This window comes from Branchiostoma floridae, unplaced genomic scaffold, assembly GCF_000003815.2.
Source record: "Branchiostoma floridae strain S238N-H82 unplaced genomic scaffold, Bfl_VNyyK Sc7u5tJ_1562, whole genome shotgun sequence".
NCBI classification, from domain to species: domain Eukaryota; kingdom Metazoa; phylum Chordata; class Leptocardii; order Amphioxiformes; family Branchiostomatidae; genus Branchiostoma; species Branchiostoma floridae.
The window spans coordinates 4,809-20,424 of record NW_023365760.1 but is presented as its reverse complement, the minus strand read 5'-3'; the positions used below and the strand labels follow the sequence as shown (position 1 = coordinate 20,424).

Here is a 15,616-nt window from a genome sequence, read left to right as displayed (position 1 = left end):
GGATTGCAGAGTGCAGGTAAAGGCGCTGATGACGGAAGAAAGTCGTGATGGAGACACACTGGCAACTCAAATGCCGGAACATGTGCAGCGCTTGTTTGGGAATTGCACCTACAAAGACATTGATTTGTTACTGTTAGGTGACAATGACTGGAAATATTCTCCTATATTCAAATATTCTCATATATAACTGTTTATAAATTTTATGTACTTAACAGTTTTAGAATTATATTTAAGCCACACTTTACAAACGGTATAAGTTAAGTTAGTTAAAGTTACCCTTACATCTGTGCAGATGCTTTTGGGGTGGCGCCCATCTCCATTTCGAGTAGCCCTTGGGCCACACATACACTATGCCACTACAGCAGGGGGCTGGTCCGCTAGTAGTGATGTGTGTTTAACTTCCATACTCTTTCTCTTTATTGCTGAGTGCTAAGCTGAGAAAGCAGCATGTACCATTTTTAAAGTCTTTGGTATGACCCGGCCGGGGTTCGAACTCACGACCTACCGAATGCAAGGCGAACACTCTAACCACTAGGCCATTGCACCGGTCAAGAAACAAACGGTATAGAATGTGAGGTAAAGATGAATGTTGTAATACATCTTACAACAGTAAATCATAATACCTGCAAAAAGAATAGCTGCTGACATCAGGAGGTTTCCTGCCGGTGTGTTGCCGATGAATGGTTGGCTAGACCATTTCCTCACAAACTTGCATAACTTGCAAACTTGTGTCACTTGCAAGAAAGAGCCTGCCGTGTCAAGTGTCAAGTTCACTGCTCCGCCACAAAGCAGACACAAGGTAAAGAGTTGTAGCAGAGCACTTTCAAACACAAGGTACTTCCTCTCACGATGTGGTGGCGGTGGTGTGTCTGTGTTTCCCTCATGTGTTTCCCATTCAAGGTCAAAGTCCTCATCATCACTACATGTATTTGGCAATGAAAGCAAAGAATAGATTGTGTAAATAAACCTGATAATATTACGAGGGAAAAAGTGACAACTGTGGCTACAGTGAGAAAGGGAACTATAATAGTATTGTGTTTTTACAAAATTGACATGGCAAACCTCTTAGCCCCCAAGAGCTCCTCCTCTGTAGGGAAGTACTCATCATCATCATCATCTTCCTCTTCCTCGTCTTCCTCTTCCTCCTCTTCTTCATCCTCTTGCATGTGGGTATGATGTTCTGGGCACAGCAGCATACACTGGATACCCACATCAGCCTTTCCTGGTGCAACCTGGGTGCCTGTAATACAGAAGAAAAGAAAGTGCTTTATTTTAATTTGTTAGGAAGGTTTAAGAAAAAGAGGGTTGACCAACTCTTCCATTCCCAAATAGTTGTCACAATACATTTTAACAATGTTATAAACCAAACTACACCATAATCTTTACCTTGGTTTCTGACTGATTGTTTTGTCTGCACTCCAACATCCATGTGACCAGCATCCTGTGCACTTTCTAGCTGCTCATCCTTAATATGGAGAAAATTTATGATTTGTTGCATAATCATTAAGTCAAAAAATGGTGGGCATGAAGCATCTGTCATAATATTTCTAATAAAATGACAATAATTTTGTGATACATATCTTGATGAACAATCACATGCCATAACAACTCAGTATGTAACGTTATATCATGTTACATTCAAAACCGGCCACCAAAAAAGATTGTCTCAGAAAATAAACGAGTTGCTATCTAGATATCTGTAATTCACTTACTAGTACCTCAATTTCAACAGTGCCTCTTGCCTCACTCTCCTACAGCAAATTGATGATAACAATTTTATTGCAAATTTAATTGTTTGGTACATTGTAGGTACAAACCTACTGTCATCCAAGCAATGCAAGAAATACTAATGACCTCTTCATTAAATACATGTAGTTAATATTGTTTCAACAAAGTACTGCACATGTGTTCATTTTCAGTAACACAATACATCAAGAATAACAAAAATAGAAATGTTGGTATATTCCAGACTGCCTGCACTTTATGACTAACCTGTCAAAACTTATTCTATAGAAAACAACAACTTACATGATCCTCTAGCAGGTCGGCAATTATCTGTATGAAAGATGAAGGGATAGAACTATTTACAAACTAGAAAACTACAAAATATAACCCTACAACATGACATTTAAGACATCAGCTAAACTAAAGTAAGCTCAGAGTGCATCATTTTTACGGGCTCAGTTACAAAAACAGAAAATATGATGACAGTGAATGCCATGTTGATATATGTCATGTAATTAACCCCATACTTAAGCCAGCGTTTCACGGAACAAGCGTGACGTAGGCATGTTTGTTTACATATTTTGCCGGCGCCCCCCTCCCCCATGGGCCACTTAATTTCGTAGATACGCTACCTTTATTTGTTTGTTCAAACATACAACACACACCAATATCTTATTTTTATATATTTTTCGTCGTTTACCATAGATCTGATATTATTTCGTTGGAATATGTCACCTACCCGGTGATTGTTGAGCTTCTCGACAGCTGACCGGCGAGCAGACGACGCTCCTTCTCGCCCGGCACTTCCGTCTGCGTCTGCCGCGTCCAAGATATCCGGACAGGCCGTTTTCTGCAGCTTGGCCCGCCTGTCCAGCCCGAATTGACTTTCAAGCCCGCCATAAAACTGTTTCACGGAGAAATGTTTGCTGCAAAGGTAGGAACAGGCACCTACAGTCCACTGTGCTCTTCGGCGCTGGACGAACCGCTCCCATTGACGACGTCTCCACGGAGTTTGGGGGAATTTATGCAAACTAAAACCTAACCGAGACGTGTTACTACACCCAAAAGCCACACAGCGTTTAACCATGACGAAAAAATTACATAACGACGGAAACAACAAGGAAGGAAGTGAAAGTTGACGCTGAGACAGAAATGTCGTCTGCAAAAGTGTTGATGTTTTTCCCGCGGTGCCGGGAATGCCCCGTGTGACGTCACTTCCGGTCCAGCCGCACTTTTGAGAAATGTGAGCCGGAGGTGCAGTTTTTGCTTTGTGCGTGCAAAATAGGTGGCGCTTCGTCAAGAAGGACTTTATTTCCGTGTTACACATGGTTAGCCTCATTTATTTCTCAAAATTCGCATAGGCCGTTGCATGGGGGCTTTAAGTCAAACAAAAGCTTAATAGAAGTCCAAACTACACAAAATTCCATTCAGAGAAAACTATAGCAACACTATTTAAATTTCCCACATTGCTCTCAGATTATTAATTATTAATAACTACTTCATTTTTCTTGTGTTAAATTACTTAAAAAAGAACAGACAATTTCATAAATTTTGGGTGGAATTTGGTGACCTGTCTTAAATGAGTTCCTTTCTTTCACGATCCTAAAAGGGACGGTTTGAAATAGAATATGTTCAATCTTCTAGCATATTTGACATGCAGAACTTTTCAAAAGTTCCAGAACCAAGAAGTAAAATTGGCATGTCATTCTTCACATCCTACAACACACTACATCTGTTGTGCTTTCAGCTGGACAGGCCTGGTCACTGGGCCATGTAAAACATAACATAGATGGATGACTGTAAACAATTAATGGGTGGGCTGGCAATACAAACAGACAAAAAGCCTGACTCAAACACAGTGTCCTGCCCCCATAATTACACACACAAAAAGGTTGGCCCATGGGAAAGGACATGTTTCTTGACAGGAACTAGCTAGGTTTGTTCAGTTGGGATTTGTTACCTAAGTAAAACGGAGGTATTGTAGTGACTGCTGTATGTTTTTCATGGATTTGACTATGTCTGTTCACAAGATAACTAGAGAATGGATAGATTGTTATTTCATTTGGTCTTTGGGTAGGTGCATAATTCTTGAAATGCTATAGATTATGGCCCCCTTACCAGTATGTTATTGTACCATAACTTCTGGTTTTGATATCTCATATTCTGCACATAGATATCAATTATGCAAATGATGACCTAATTTGCATAATTTTGCATATGTCAGATACATGTCGTCATAACAAAATCCTTGGTAAAAGTCTCAAATGATTTTGTATATCTTTTGAAATAGTTATTACTACTGACTGGTCACTCACTCATTCACTCATTGCTCACTCACTCCCTCACTCACTCACTTACTCGCTAACCCTCTCTGTAAACATGCAGGCAACCGCATTAATTCATGTACCGGTCGATTTCAAATACCATCAGCAAACTTTTTCCTTTTTTCAATATATTCAACAGTCAATAAAATATTTTATGTCATACCTGTGACGCGAAAACGTTCGATACCAGTGTTCCGGACCGGGCCATACGTTTCCATATCGCATAGGTTCGAAAGGCATATCACACAGGCTCCATTTGAATAAATCAAACTGTTTTGAGCGGGCTGAATACGGCACGGTTGGCAATTCGAATACCTGATTCGGACGTTGGAACATTGCTGTTGCAACACTTTTTTGTTCGAGGGCACCAAATTTGTTCAACTTCTGGCGCATTTCGCATCAAAACAGGTGTTTTCTCAGGTGGGTATGACATAAATAGAATACAACAACGGGCGATCCGACCCGCGGTCGGGCTGACACCTTGGGTGATACGGAATACACCGTGTTGTATTCTATATATACATGTACAATGACATTTCGTACTTGGTGGCATGTATGTATTTATACATATAGACTGACATTTACAAGCTATAGAGCAAAGTTTATCATACCCAACACTCGGTAACATCAATCAAACACTGTCCCTTGCCCTTACAAAGGTCATATAGATCTAGAGTGCAAAGATCACATACTTACACCAGATATCACTGTCGGCTATGTTTATCCGTCCTGTTAATGATAATCATTAACTAGAGTGAACTAAACTCGTACAAACACTTCCGATGTTATTCAGCAACCCGTATGCCAAGAGGTGGTGGGCTGTTGTTGATTTAATGAACTGATAAGTTATCGGTGCCCTACATACATGTCAAAAGGGATTATAGACTAGACTAATTTTAGTCTAAGTAATTAGAGTCATTTCAGATTGCAATCTACGTTGTCAAACCAGTTTTAATACAGTAGAGGGGATCATAACTTAACACAGTACGAAAGTTAGCACAGCTACTAAGTTTTGTAAACTGTCAGATGTCTTTAGATATATCATCTTCCATATTTCAACAGGTATTTTTTTGGGGGGGGGGCGATTTGAAAATGAACAGATTATATTGGCAGGTGTTCACACGTTTTGGGGCTTGCCTACCAAAGGAAATAACAAGAGCCAAGTAGAATAGAGTAGTCATTTCTACAAAGTTTCTAAAGTCAAACTAAAGCATTATTGTTTACATGAAGATAAGATTCTAAAATGCCAGTGGGAGTCAGTTATACTCCACAATACAGATTCCTAACAGTAGTGAAATGGACCATTGTTTTGAGTATCGCCCATTTACAGCTTTTCTCAGACAATTACATGTGTAGGTCCAGGTCCGGACCGGGACCCGATCCTATGGACCTGGACCGTACCTGTACCTGAATTTTCTGTACCGGTACCCATGCCCATACAACAATGTTATTCCTAGTGGGGCTCAAACAGACATTCGATCCTTTCTTGATTAACTGGTAAAAAAAGAAATACAAAGAAGAAAATATGCACAATTATACAGCGTATGGGAAAAATATTTCGTGTCAAGATATTGCTGCAGTTTGATCTAAAACCTTTTTCGATCAGTGACTGAGGTATTTCACATGTACGGGCAAAGAATCCAAATCTCTAGAAAATCAATAATGGTGTCAAACAGCTATTATTCATAACATAAGCTCTATGACAGCCATACCATAACACAGACAAGTTTGTACCATACTTTCCATCATAATTGTGATATGAATACAGATGGACAAAATGTGAATATCGTAGCTACTACATTACAAGTACAAAACTACACTTCATATCTAAAATTGACGCTACCATAACAGTTTCGACAAACTTCCATGGTTTTTACAAAGAGAAAAATAATGAAAATTGTAAGCATGCCATCACTACTTTACAAAGTGAGTGGAATTTGTGTCAGTATTTTGATACAAGTTGTCAGGCTTTTGTAAGAATATGTCGAGCATATATAGGACCCCTGGAGTCCAGTTAAGTATTTCTGTACAGTCAACTTGTTTCCGAAAATAATTATCATCAGGTTGGTAAAGGATAGGATACTGGAGTTTTCTCGCCACAAAAGCACTACGGTAACCTTCATTATACTTTGGCTACAAATAGCCGCGAGAAGCAGAACTCCAGTCAGAAACTCTGAGGAAGATGTCTGATAGTCATAAACATTGAAACGTAAAGGTAAAAGACGCTTCTTAGGTGGTTCTTCTTCTTTCGTTTTGAGGCTACCAAATTCAACTTGCTGAAGACTTTTGTAGCCTATAGTATATACTCAAATTTAACTTGAGTGAAATGAGGAAAGTTGTGTAAAGTGCCTTTCCCAAGGGCACAAGATCTGTGAGTCAGTGTGACACGGCTGGGTTTGAACTCAGGACCTTCTGGGCCTGAGTCAAACGTGCTGCCGATTGCGCCACGCGGTCCTATGTGGTTGTGAAACAAGAAAACTTCAATATCCTGAAATTCAACTTTATCTTATCCTATCTTCATAATATCATACAGACTGTGCAACAGTATGGCAACAAATTAATTTTTTAGTCAGGAATAAGATGGTTCAAGCATAGGCAGTTGGATGGATACTGTAAAAGCCTTTAAGTTTGCGGAGATTTAATTTTGTGGGAGTGTTTACAGTGCTTCTTGTTTCATACATGTAAGTTATAGGGTGGGTGGGCAGAAAACAGAACAAGCATTTGTGTTCTCATGGTTTAAGTTCATTCGTAAAACTGTGAGCATTGAAATTTATTATACCTCTGCACAAATATCAATATCTACAGTACAAGACTGGGATCAAGGATGAAGAGAGATTTCCTTTGACCTACTAGTATTTCCGGACCTGTGGTCAGTTTAGGCAAACTATGACCCCCGGCGAGACAGTTCGGTATGCCCGCTCGATACGGCCAAGGACAGCTGTCCAAATGAGTTTCAAAACATCAAAGCCACTCGCTACGAAACAGCCAACTTCAAGCTCAAAATGCCAGTATAAAGACTTAAAAACATACAGCATAAGTAAAAGATGTTGTATCTTTTAGATCCTATTCTTAGCAGTTGAAAAAAGTTATTGTCTGTGTCAATCGCCACTTGTTAACGGCTCTGTTACGCCTTTTTACCGTAAAAAGTTAGTGGGGAGGGGGGCACGGAATGAACTATTTTATACCGCTACAAATATGCCCTCAAAAGCTTTCTTACCTTAGACAATCATTCGAGTCGCTTCGTCGTTACTTCGCACTACGTTCCTGCTGCTGCCATGTCCAGTCTTGAAACAGAAAACATGGTAGGAACGAAAATAAACAAAAAGTTGACGAGAAAAGTTGATTTTACGGTGGACGGCCGGCGGCCATGTTGATGATGATGTAGTGCCCTCCAGATCCTGTGAGTTTGTGCACCTGTCGGAATGTGTGGATGGATGGAGGGAGGGAGCGAAAGATTGGACGAATGGATTGATTGAATGATTGATTGAAGTAAAGAATGAACGAATGGATGGGTGAGCAGCTGGATAGAAGGAGTGAAAGAATAGGTAAATACGCAGCTGGCTAGAAGATAGAGGGAGTGAAAGAATGGATGGATGGATGGATGGAGTGAAAGAACGGATGGATGGATGGGTGAGCAGCTGGATAGAGGGAGTGAGAGAATGGATGCATGGGTGAGCAGCTGGATAGAGGGAGTGAAAAAAATGGATGGATGGATGGATGGGTGCACAGCTGGATAGAGGAAGTGAAAGAAGGGTTGGATGGATGGGTGAGCAGCTGGATAGAGTGAAAGAATGGATAGATAGATGGGTGAGCAGAAAGACAGAAGTAGTGGAAGAATGAATGGCTGGATGGCTGAGCAGCTGGATATAGAGGGAGTGATCATCTTAGAATGGATGGATGAGTTAGCAGTTGGGCAGATAGATTGAAAGCTTACTCAAACAGGGACATCCCTTTGTTCCAATACAACTATGTTTCGACACCCCTATACATATGTTTCAATGCCTCTATGTTTCACTACCACTATGTCCTGACGCCCCTATATACAATCAGGGTTACATTTGTAGATGTGTTGGAACATATAGGGGTGTAACACTGCCCCCTCCCCATGTGTGACTTCTTCCTCCAATATTTTAAGCCTTGCTAATTGAGTCATCATTCAATGAATAAATTTCCATTGCCACAATTGCGTTTATTCCTCTTTTCCTTCACCAAACAAGGGTATATAACATATAGCATTATATATGTATAATAGACATAAATGACTATAAAAGTAAGCATATATACAAAATATAAACTCAGCAAATATTTGTTATTAGATACAATTGGCAATACTCATAATTCAGCATAAGCAGCTTTGATTATATAATTCTTATACAATATATATATTTATATATATATACCTATAAATCAAAAGACGTTATATTTGATATAACAAGACCATTGCTAAAATGTAATGATTTTATCAAAATCAGTAATTAAACAAGTCATGTTCAAATCTGTGATTGAACAAGATTTGCATGAATCAGATATATATACTGTGTAAAATCATTATATACTTGGGCATCTATATAGAGAACTCATGCATACATAGTACACACAAATGTATATTAAAAATGTTTTCAAACAAAATGATTAGAATAAATGAATATGTAATCAAAGTGGAAAAACAATGCATATCTAATATGTATAAGGTTATTGTAACATTATTAAATTTTAAGCTTATCTTTGTCCAATTTGCTAATCAATATTTCTACAGAACATAAACAAAACACACAGATAAATGTAACATATTCGTTCATTGGAATTTACAGTTTCAAATTTGCACATGGAAGGAATGTTTTGAAAATGGAATAAAATAGCATGCTATACCTTTTTCACACTGTCAGTTATATTTTCCAGTACTGCATTCATGTCCTAGTGGTGTAAGAGATGATGTAGCCCTGCTATATTAAATTCCGTGAACCGGAGTGCAATTCTAGCAATGTCTAGGGTCATCCCCAGCTTGGACATGTTGTAAAGGATTGCACTCGTCATTTCAGATGGTGACATAAAGCCGGCGGCCTCGGGTGTAAACCCCAAGCATCAAACCTCTCGAAACCTCACATAAAAGAGCCCAACACACTAAGTCTTATCAAAAGAGTATAGTAGGGGTAACCCAGTGTGCTTGCCTAAACAAGAGCCGTAGTGAAGCCGTATTGCACTACTAGCAAACGAAAAAGCATCATACTTTGTCTTCAGTCTGAGTTTTGTTCTCTTTTAATTTCTTTACATTAGAATCAAAACATGAATGTGACCCTTCTATATACTAGCTCCATTCGCATGTCTTTAAAATGAAGTATCATGCTGCATGTACATTCCTAAAAATATTATGACCTTCATTTTATGGATATTTGTTTTTCTTGATTCCTTAAAACACTTGATATATCCATCAAAAAGAAATATTGCAATTGGAAATGAAAGTTTGCAACTCATCCAGGCCTAAGACCTATAATTTTAATTATCTAGTTGACATGAGCATACTTTTGGTATATACATTTAAAAGTGTTGATTATTTCATTGTGTTGGAATAATATACAATAGGTCTATATATAATATATATGTGGTAACACTTTGCACATGATTTTCATTCTGATTTTCATTTACATTGTACATGTAACACACCTGAAGTCCATAAACTACTAAAGTGCTAAATCAAATTTATCTGCAATCCTTATTTTGCTCCCTCATTCTGTCTAAAAAATACAAAAAAATATGCACAGTCATGTACATGTACTGTCTATTGCATAAATTTCCTCACTGCGAATTTTTACTATATTTCAATGTAGCGATGTTGCCTCTCACACTCTTAAATGTCTCTTATATTGAAAGAAAGGCATAATAATATTGTCTTGCTATCTAGACTATCTTAATTAATTAATTGATAATACATATATACAGGTTTGCCATGTAAATATAAATATATCAATGATCATTAGAGGCAACTGAAACGGTTGAACAGGCTGCCTTAAAGCATTTGCACAAACATTATGTAATTCGTACGAATCTTATGTGATACGCACAAAACACTATGCGAAAATGCACAAATTTTATGACAACATACTGTACAATGTGTTTTACATGTTAAAAAGTCCTCCTTGACCTCAACAGGTGTTTTAAAAGGTGTCATCTACTCTTTTTTCACCTGTCGTGATATTCTGGGTACATCTTTATCTTGCTTAACAACTGGCAACCCTACATCTTCCAGCCCTGTATCTGATACATCTTGGAAAGACAATTGGTTTTCAAGGTCATCCTGGGCATCTGGATCTGTCTTGATGCCGCCATGTTGGGGAGGGGGGCGCTCAGGGTCTTCCTTGATGTGGGTGGCAATGTGGGTGATCAGCTCCTGTTGTTTGTTGAATTCAAGGTCGCACATCTTGCATGATAACGTGTCTACGTCATGTTGTTTTTGGTGTCTCTTAAGGCAGGCCTTGTTGCTAGTTGTGTAATCACACTCCGAACACTGGGGAAGAAGAGCATTGATTTAATTGTCAAGGTTAGTTGAAATTAATGTACAAACATGCTTCAAGTAATTTCACTTTATGCTGTAGGTTAAATTACAGGTAATGCGAGGTAAACAATATGAGAAAAACTGATTAAACCTCTGTAATGATTTGATTATTACTTCATTCCAAACATTTCAAGTGACATCCATCACTCTTCTTATAAGTGTTTCTACAAGCTGTCACTTTAGCTTGATGTACAAATGTAGAGAGTGAGTTTTGACATACGGTTATCAAAAGCTTATTACAAACAAACACAAAAGAGGGGTTTCTCGACACAATTGACCACAAATAAACAAGGACAACATAATATATATATACAGAGTACAATATTGGGACAAAGACCTTGTGTGACAATCTAAAAACATTCTAAATACTGGTGCAGGGACATATGGAAAACTTGCAGTAAGTCTGGCATATTCAACGATTTCAAGTTATTTGACTCCTTTGAAGATTATACAAAAATTTCTGGCTGCCACATTATTTGGTTGTGGACAGTTTTATTTGTTTGTGGCTGGTTGTTGTGTTTTAAAGCAGCTCAAAAGAACAGAACCATACTACTACTGTAAATGCAGAAACTTTCGAGGTGGTTTAATGTTCGCAGTTTTTGCGGGGGCTGCTTCACCGTGAACTTACAAACACCACATAAAGTCTTTTTCCAGCTACCACAAAGTCAAATCCTCGCGAAGTTAAATGGATTTACAGTATTGCAATACAGTATTAGCACATTATTATTACTTACTTTGAATGGTCTTGTCACTTTATGCTTCTTGAGGTGTTTGACCAACGTAGCTTTACAGGCGCAGGAAAATTCACACTGTTTACAGGCAAAGCGGGCTTTCCGGTCGTGCTTCTTTGTGTGTGTCCGCAGTGTGGAACGGTCAGCCGCGGCGTAAAGACACTGGGTACACTTGTACGGTCGCTCTCCCGTGTGGATGTTGATGTGGTCTGAGGAAAAACAAATTACTTATTGTCAGTTGTGCAGCCAAAGACTAAGAAGACCACAGAGGATCAATAAAATCTGTTCAATGTAGATACATGTAGGAGGTCATTATAGACAAGATTCTTAATTATTAAGTTAATCCATCTGTCCATGGGGGAAAAATATCTGAGGGACAAGAAGTGGTCACATTGCCTTGGTACTTATGTAGACTCTGAGGTGGTCACTTGTTTACAGGTTAGCCACAGGTCTAACGGTAATCAAAATGGTCAATGATTTGAGTTTTGGTGGAAAATTTTATATGCATGGGGCTTGATGAATTACTATTTGCAAAAAAAGAAGCCCCAAATACAAGAGCAAAAACATCAAATTCTCTTTACCCCTACAAAGCAGATCTTGTAACTTGTACACATTATTGTACCTTTCAGGTCCTGGTTGCGGATGGCTGCGAAGGGACAGTGTGGACACTTGTAGGGTCGTTCTCCGGTGTGGATCCGGACGTGCTTCACTAGACTGGACCGGTCACAGCAGGCGTAGTCGCAGCACGGGCACGTGAAGGGGCGCTCCCCGGTGTGGGTCCGGATATGGGTCACCAGATGGCCCTGTGGAAACACACGCAGAAATAAATGAAATGAAACGAAAAGGATAAAGGCAAAATCTTTGGAGCAAAACTACTTAGTATATATTATGTGTTATGCAACATCCCTATATCAGTAACACCCCCAAGTAACTCCATCAGGGGCAAAGTGTGGGAGGGGGGATCAGGGACAAAGAAGGGGGGGGGGGGAGACTAGACCGTAAGGTTTGATTGACTCACGCTGGATGTAGGACCCCTTCTCTTTTTGATAAGTGTGGTGGGTTCTTTAACATGCTTCAGGGGTTGCTCTCTTCAAACATGGAACCTCCATTTAATTTCCCTTCAGATTTTTCAGGAAGAAGTAGGTGAAGTACGGAAAGTGCCAATGGCACAAGATCGGTGACATGCCAGCAGATTTTAAATTGGGAACTCTGGGTCCCAGGCCAAACACCCTGCCATTACACAACAGTCAACACCAGAACAGTGTCATACTTTTCAATTGAAGTCTTCACAACCAATGCTCATCATCATTTGTTAGCATTTAATTTATTTCCACCTCGTATTTACTCAACCAACTTAGTGCAGTGCCAAGAAGAGGGTGAAACTTTTGAAGAAATCATCGAATTTTGTGCATACAACTTAGTTACCTGTTGTGCAGAGGCAAAGTCACACAGCGGACACTTGTACGGTTTATCTCCGGTGTGTGTACGCATGTGTCGGATCAGGCTGTCCTTCCGAGCTCCACGGTAGCTGCACTGCGGACAGGTGAAGGGACGCTCGCCGGTGTGAGCACGGATATGTCGCTCAAGATCCACCTAGTGACAAAAGGCAAGGATTGAAAGTTGTGTGGAAAATAATACTGTCCGTCAGTAGTCTGCATTGTTGGACAGATCTCATCGGTCGACGTGATCAAATATGTTTGCACATGTTTACACACGACGGGGTTATACCGCCCCTTACGGGGTGACAGACCCTTTCGTATGGCTAATTACAAGACGGGGATGCGCCAGGTCTCCCGTCAGGGTGAATGATGTAATTCACCACGTGGCTGATACGAGACAGAGGTTCGCCAGGCCTCCATCCGGGTGATTTGAAGTGAATCACCAACTCCCGACAGAAGGATTTGCACCAACGCACACCGCACCATCGCACGCGTGGGGGTTCTTTAACGTGCATGGGGTATGGCTCTCCCCATACACGGGACCTCCATTTAACGTCCTATCCGAGGGACGACTCATTTTTCACTTGAGTAAAGTGAGGAAAGTCGTGTAAAGTGCCTTTCCCAAGGGCACAAGACCGGCAACACGACAGGCGGATTCGAACCGGCGACCTCTCGGTCACGGGCCAAATACACTACCAGTTGTGCTACGCGGCCCCACAATACCTAAAACTAGATCTAGACTAGGGCAATTGGTACTGACCACATGAAAATACAACAGTTTTAGTCTAAAAAAACACACCTTAAAATATTTTAAAAAAAAAGTTTAAAAGTTGAGAGCATTTCAGTGTACATCATGGGCTCAGAGTTTTTCCTTGTATCAGTTGCGTTGCTATTAGTGTCTTTGAAGAAAATATTCTTGTTTGTCCATCGTTGTCATTATAGTCAATGTAGCCATTTTATAAGTTGTCTAAATCTTCAACAAACGTGGATAGATGGATAGAGGGATGGAATGAAGGAGGGCTGAATCTGATTCTGAGAAGATATAGATGGAGATGGAGGGATAAATGAATGGATCATGAATGACAAGATAATGAGGGAAAAAGGAGAATGAAGGTAATGTTCCATAAAATTGGCATACAAACATTTATCTTTTTTTGTTCAAAATAGTTTTTGCCCATCTATCCTAACGCTTTGTACTGTCACTAGTGTTAGGTATAGCTTCAAAGGTCAATATAATGTAAGAATTGAAAATCTCATCTTTCACCTTCAGTTTTGCGGTGTATGTACACATCGGACACGTGTATGGCCTCTCCTCTGTGTGCGAGCGCTTGTGTTGTCTGTACGTCATCCAATCCTGCGTGCTGTACTTACAGATCGGACACTCCCACACACGGTGAACCTTGGTGTGTTCCACGTACTGAGACTTTCGCGGCGACTCAAACTCGCACTGCCGACACTTGTAGACCTGGTTGTAGATTTCTGGGTGGGAAAGCTTCAGGTGAACGTTCAGACTTTCTTCGTCGGTGGTTCGGTAGCGGCACTCCCGGCACGAAACTCGTAACAGTTCCTTGTGCTTGAAGCCGAAGTGGCGAAGGAGGTGCTCCTTACGCATAGCAGAGTATTTACAGTGAGGACACTTGAACGGTCGCTCCCCCGTGTGTTTTCGTACGTGCCTTTTCAGGTGGGAAGACTTCATTGCCAGATACTGGCAGTACGGGCATTTTAGGATCCGTGGCAGCTTGGAAGTGAGCGCAGGAATTTGATTGTCACAGTATGATATTGCACCTTCATTAGTAATTTCAGGGTCGAAAGGAATGAAGTCAGATAGGGAAGAGTTATTGTCTATTTTGCTGTCATTGCACGGATAGTAGTTGTCTTCTTCATTGTCATCACTCTCACAATCGAGAATGACATCGAGGGTTGATTCTTCATTTTCTGCTCCTTTGTCTATACTATTAACACCGTTGCTAGAAATTGTTTTGTCACTTCCTTCATCTTCGTTTCCTGATGAAAAGTTGTCATGTTCACCCTCTGTTTCAACATCAAAAATACCATTGTTTATGACATATCCCTTTTGTGCTGTTGTTTCCCTATTAGAACATACACTATCACTTTTTGGCAACACCTCGGCGGTGGAGCCTTCTGCTTCATGCATCTTGGAACTCAGGTTGATTGGAATGGAGTCAGTGTCAACATTAGAGTCTTTCAAAGAATTCTTATTCACTCTCCTTTGGTTGTGATTTAGAACTGCCTTCAAAAAAGCTGTCCTCTTTTCTTTTTGGGTGCACGCCTTTCTTTTTGCCATCTTAGACTTGCTATGTCTTGAAATGTTTGCGTCACAAAGATCTGTTGTATCCCCATTAAAAGTTTCCTTATTCAAAATGGTGGAATGATCGTATTCCTTTCTTTCTTCAATCCATGACTGATGGCCTTCTTCAGCTATAGGTTTGTCGTTAAGACGCAAGGCGTAGTTGAGAGGACTTGGGCCGCTGTTTTCGGCCTTGCTGTCAGTGGTTGACACAACCAGGCTGTTGTAGGGTGTTGGGTCATTGTTCGAGAAGTCATCATGGTAGCTCTTGTTGATTTTAGCCTGTACTTACAGAACACAACACAACAGATATTAGATGGATAGAACATGACAGATGACTGTTTACTAACACTTCCATGGCCCTACTGGAAAGCAATGCTATGGTTCTGAGATGGGCCATCCTGACTTAAGAAAACAGAAATAATATAGATATACTACCTCAGCAGCTCAGCTACATTATGTATGTTATTGTTAAACCTGAGGTGTGGACAATGAATCAGAGCTACAAGTATGTCAACTCGGGTGGTCTGGCCATGTTG

General features: G+C 40.1%; 3 protein-coding genes across 3 annotated transcripts in view; all 3 read right to left on the bottom strand.

Annotated features, from left to right (window-relative positions):
- Positions 1-7,451, bottom strand: part of LOC118408253 (protein O-mannosyl-transferase TMTC3-like) — a 31,578-nt gene extending 24,127 nt beyond the window's left edge. The window contains exon 1 of the mRNA XM_035808910.1: positions 7,267-7,451. The gene's annotated coding sequence lies outside the window, so the exon portion shown is untranslated. The remainder of the gene's footprint in view (positions 1-7,266) is intronic.
- LOC118408249 (THAP domain-containing protein 10-like) lies at positions 5-3,109 on the bottom strand (the record flags this gene model as incomplete). Its single annotated transcript, XM_035808907.1, has 7 exons — positions 2,465-3,109; positions 2,029-2,055; positions 1,719-1,751; positions 1,387-1,465; positions 1,063-1,240; positions 624-919; positions 5-108 (listed from the first exon to the last, which is right to left on the bottom strand). Coding segments are annotated over exons 1-7 (1,317 nt in total), but the record flags the coding sequence as incomplete, so codon positions are not given.
- A 2,005-nt stretch (positions 7,452-9,456) lies between the features above and the next one.
- LOC118408254 (zinc finger protein 572-like) overlaps positions 9,457-15,616 on the bottom strand; it is a 9,194-nt gene continuing 3,034 nt past the window's right edge. The window contains exons 3-7 of the mRNA XM_035808912.1: positions 14,034-15,359; positions 12,756-12,923; positions 11,953-12,133; positions 11,334-11,539; positions 9,457-10,551 (exon numbers count right to left, since the gene is read on the bottom strand). Coding sequence (XP_035664805.1) covers positions 10,216-10,551; positions 11,334-11,539; positions 11,953-12,133; positions 12,756-12,923; positions 14,034-15,359 — 2,217 coding nt within the window. The 3' untranslated portion in view covers positions 9,457-10,215. The remainder of the gene's footprint in view (positions 10,552-11,333; positions 11,540-11,952; positions 12,134-12,755; positions 12,924-14,033; positions 15,360-15,616) is intronic.